This window comes from Engraulis encrasicolus, chromosome 17, assembly GCF_034702125.1.
Source record: "Engraulis encrasicolus isolate BLACKSEA-1 chromosome 17, IST_EnEncr_1.0, whole genome shotgun sequence".
Lineage (NCBI taxonomy): Eukaryota > Metazoa > Chordata > Actinopteri > Clupeiformes > Engraulidae > Engraulis > Engraulis encrasicolus.
Window position 1 is genome coordinate 9,214,258 of NC_085873.1, and position 5,000 is coordinate 9,219,257.

The 5,000-nt window shown below is 45.2% G+C and overlaps 1 protein-coding gene across 1 annotated transcript in view; it reads right to left on the bottom strand.

Moving 5' to 3' along the window:
- Positions 1-5,000, bottom strand: part of shisa8b (shisa family member 8b) — a 52,846-nt gene that overhangs the window by 27,800 nt on the left and 20,046 nt on the right. Inside the window, exon 3 of the mRNA XM_063221457.1 lies at positions 2,012-2,130. Within this exon, the coding sequence (XP_063077527.1) occupies positions 2,012-2,130 (119 nt within the window). The remainder of the gene's footprint in view (positions 1-2,011; positions 2,131-5,000) is intronic.

Genomic DNA, 5,000 nt, shown 5'->3' on the forward strand with positions numbered 1-5,000 from the left:
TACTTAAGGACTCATTTTATTATAACAATAGGATTATAGATTTGTGTATCCTTGCTAGACATCCAGATAATTATTTTGTTGTCGTGTTCACGTTGGAGTGAAACAGAAGAAACAACCCACAGACGACAGACGTTTAGATGTTTGAGATGACAGAAGTTTCATTAGTGCGCTATCTGAAATTAGAATTCAGTTGCCTATGTATGCGTACATCTTCGTTCTCGCTGGAGAACAGGCTTCTCGTGATCATGAGGTTCTCGCAGGAGAATGGCTGTCCGCACGCTGGACCGATCATAAAAGTGCTTTACGGGGTCGCTGGACTAACTGCACTCAAGGAGCATTAGGTTAAAAGCAAAATCGTTTTGGGCAAGATCGCTGGCCATGGTGCTGAACTGCTAAGCCCGGTGCTGGCTACAGTTAAAACGATTCTCAGGCTCGGGAGTACAGGGCTCCAATTGAGAGCTCGGACAATACCCACGCCCGCGAATATGTGCGAGCTCTGAGCGGAAAATCTTTGGCTGGTTATTGGGTGAGCGAGCAGAGCCAGATATATAAAATAATAATTATAGTAATTAACAATAATAGTAGTTATGTTCAGCAATACATTATTAAAATGCAGTTTACAACTATGGAAATATTGCTACGCTTATTTTTGGTTTATTTTGGTATACGTTAACTATTCATTTTATTCAATTATTTATTTTGTTCGGCTATACTTTTCCTGCCAACCTGCAGTGGCCCCCCTAACAACCCCTCACTCCCCACACAGGGGTTCCCCGGCCCCCAATTGGAAAACCATCGCTATAGCCTGTGTGGCGGCAGAGGTTTGGGTCAGGGAGAGAGATAGACCTAACCCAGCACGTGAGAGTACTCAGCCCTGCCCTCCGGCCCTTCTCTCTCTATCTCTCTCTGTCTCTCTCTCTCTCCCTCCCCTGCAACAACTTTCAACCATTGACTCAAAAGTCTTTAATTGAACCTGATTGTACATTTAATGCACTTAACGGCATCTAGCAGAAACCACGCTGTCACGCACACATGCATAAACACACGCATACACACAAGTGCGCACGCACATGCACACGCACACGCACACACACACACACACACACACACACACACACACACACACACACACACACACACACACACACACACACACACACACACACACACACACACACACACACACACACACACACACTTAACACCCCAAATTCTAATGCTTAACCCTGTGGCGCAGAGTCTCTGTTATAACCTTATTGTCACCTGAATGATAACCACCCTTAACTGTCTTAATCGGTTTCTTAAGACTCTCTGCATTAGCAATGCTGTTTTGGTGTAAAAAGAGAAAAGTCAACCCGGCGCTCAGGTGTGTGAAAGAAAACAGTCCAAAATGGTGCTCTTGGGGTTGGGAAATCCAGAATTAGGAAAGCAGCAGGTCCCAGACACTCAGAGGTGAATCAGTCGGAAGAAGGAGGTATATTAAAAAGCCTTTAATAACTGTGGCTACTCATATTTGAAATTAAAATGCCAACATGTTTCGACCATATAGCTCTTCATCAGGGCAAAGCAAAGACAATGGACGAGCACAAAGTTTAAAAAAGTTTAACCCCACCCCTGAATCAGGTGTGTAATTAGTAAGGCACAACTCCATCAAGGGACCTGCTGCTTTCCTAATGCTGTTATGATGTAGTTGAGTCTTTTCAGCAAAGGGTGAATAGACCTGTCCACGGGCACATCTGCAGTGTAAGAGGCTACTTGCCTGTAGCAAGAGTTTGCCACAGTGTGTGTGTGTGTGTGTGTGTGTGTGTGTGTGTGTGTGTGTGTGTGTGTGTGTGTGTGTGTGTGTGTGTGTGTGTGTGTGTGTTTGTGTGTGTGTGTTATTATAAGTATTTGTGTGTATGTGCAAGACTGTGTGAAAGCACACTGTGTATGTGGAGCCAGGTGCATGCGTGCATGCATGCGTGTGTGCATGCATGCATGTGTGCGTGCGTGCGTGTTGTCCATCACTCACCACTGCGGCTGCGTAGCATGCGGGCTGCCCCGTTGGCTCCGTGTGAGGGGTTGTGGTTTCCTCTGCTGTCCAGGGAGCTGACCTCCAGACCCGGCTGCTTCAGGAGCTCCTGCAGGGTCCTGCCAACAACCGTGGATCACACTTTACTCATCATCATAAACCTAATACTATTTACTTAGCCTACTCATAATGATAACAAACAACAACCATCATCATCATCATCATCATCATCATCATCATTATCATGGTTTTGATGTTTCTACAGTTGGCCTATAATAGTGTGCACCATACCACAGCACATCATCACTCTGTACAGTACATATACAGACACATAGATACTTATCCACATAGTCACATACTCTATAAACATACCAAATAACTCTGCCCTACAAAGGCAAAGTACAGTAACGACGCCAACATTCAAACTGAGAAAAGGGCAACATCTAGTTTCTATTTCTGCACCTAGCTAGTCTATTTCCTTTTTTAACCATGGCACAGCTCAATACCACTCTCAATCCATGGAGAGACTGCACATTGGGTTAGTGCATTCGAACAGTGAAGAGAACCCCAGTCTTTCAACGAGTGTGAAAGCAACTGGCTGGACACGTCAATACAATTAGTCAAGTTAAGTGAACTGTGGTCACATCATTCCTGTGCAGCTGATCAGGTGGTGCGGGGGTGCACTGAGGAAAGCAGGAGTGTGCGTGTGCGTGTGCGTGTCTGTGTGTGTGTGTGTGTGTTTTCTAAACAGCAGGTGGACTTCACAAGTTGTATTCACCATTACACTATTACCATCCTACATATGTGTTCCACCTAAACTGTTGAAGCACTAGAAACACAAATGTCAATTCACTCTTTTGTCTTGCAGTGAATTTATACTATAGTACTAAATATGCCACTGTGCGTGCATGCTTGTGTGTGTGTGTGTGCGTGTGTGTGTGCGCGCGTGTGCGCGCGTGTGTACGCGTGTGTACGCGAGTGTTTGTGTGTGCTCCTTTTTGCCTTCAGGGTGTGTTACTGTACTGTGCTGTGGTGTGAAAGGTTCCTCTTGGCCCCGTGCCTTCCGTCTCTGCCCTAGCTACTGAACTGTAATTCATCCCCCAACACAGAACACACACCCATGTTTCCACACAAACACAAACGCACACACACAAACACATACACACGCGCACACACGCATGTACACACTCACACACCACACACGGGTAGGCACGGGCGGGGGCGCAGGCACGGGCACACGCACGCACACACGTATGCACGCACGCACGCGCGCACGCGCGCACGCACGCACGCACGCACGCACGCACGCACGCACGCACACACACACACACACACACACACACACACACACACACACACACACACAGAGTCAACTGGACAAATGTCCCTGCGGCTAGTAGCTGCACAGGTTGAGAACATGCAGTGTGATGTCAAGATCCCTCCCTATCATTGGTCTCTTCACCCCCATGGGCTCTGTCTCCATGGGTACGAGAGAGAGAGAGAGCGAGAGAGAGAGAGAGAGAGAGAGAGAGAGAGAGAGAGAGAGAGAGAGAGAGAGAGGACGAGGACGAGAAGGAGAAGGTAGAGAGAACGAGAGGGAAGCTAAGAGGTGGAAAGGGAGGGAATGTCAAAAGAGAAAGAGCCAGATACAGAAAGTGTGAAAAAAGTGACAGAGGAAGGTAGTGAGAGAGAAAGATAGACAGAGAAAGAGAAAATGGGGACATCTGCACATTATCGCCACAACCCAGTGGCAGAAAGCATTGGGAACTGAGGTCATGTAGTGTGTATAGTTGGAGGTCTGTGCCACAGTGTCGTTGAGTGGACTGGGCTAAAAAAAGGCACAAACTTCCCCCCACCCCAACCGCCAACCCCCGGGGGCAGCACAGCTTCCGTGAGTGCACACCCCACAATCCCCCATGTGTACTCACGTGAGTGGCTTCTCTACTCTGTTCAAGAATCTGTTATTGCATTGGCTCTGTATTTTTTCTTGTTCTCTTTCCCTCTCTCTCCCTTCCTCCCTCAGTTGCTTACTTTGAAAAATTATCGCCCTGTTTGGCTAGTTGAAAAATCAAACACATCTGTGTAACACGGTGATGAACCGAGGTGTCAAACGTAAAAGTAAAAGTTAAAAAAAGGAAACACAGTCAAACACAAGTAACTTATCTGACTAACTCGTAGACCTGTGTAGTTGTCTTACGATCAGCTGACTATGTGCTGGTTGGATCAAATTTGTGCTGGGTTCTTCCAGGTGTTTTCCAACACAGTCCATCTACCTCATACAAGGTACAATGGATTAACTGCTATAACAGTTATGTAATATGATGTGCTAGTATTGTACTTACTGACTACTTTGGACACCTTTGGTAGTAAGAGTCAGCATTCCCCCCACTCTTAAAATCACACTGCCAATAATGTGATTACCCTCTCTGTGTTGGTGCAGTAATACTTTTCATAGTTAGGCTATGAGGCTAAAAGCACTATTAGTGCTATGAATATATCCAATGACCCATCCAACTTAACCCATTTAAGCCTGATGCATATTAACCCAGCTTAGCGGCATGGATGCTGCTTTCAGGCACTTGTGATTTGAGGGTTTTTTAATTAAATATGTTGGCATAGGGTTGAATAAACAAATTTGGTAACACTTAATTTTAGGGATACATCGATTAGCACAAATACATACAATGTTAATGCCTGCATAAGTAACTTGTAAGGCATGTACGAAGCAAACACTAAGGCCTACTAGGTCCTTACTAAGGTTAAATTGGTAATAAATCCCTTATTGTGCCAGAACAACACATTTGTGAATACATGCCTAACAAATGTTTGATTTTGCTTTGTACATGCCTTACAAGTTACTTATACAGGTACATTGTATGTATTGGTGATAATAGATGTATCCCTAAAATAAAGTGTTACCACAAATTCTAATGCAATATTAGGGTCCTAGCTTTTGCAACTTATGCACCTTACATATTTCATGTTTTTA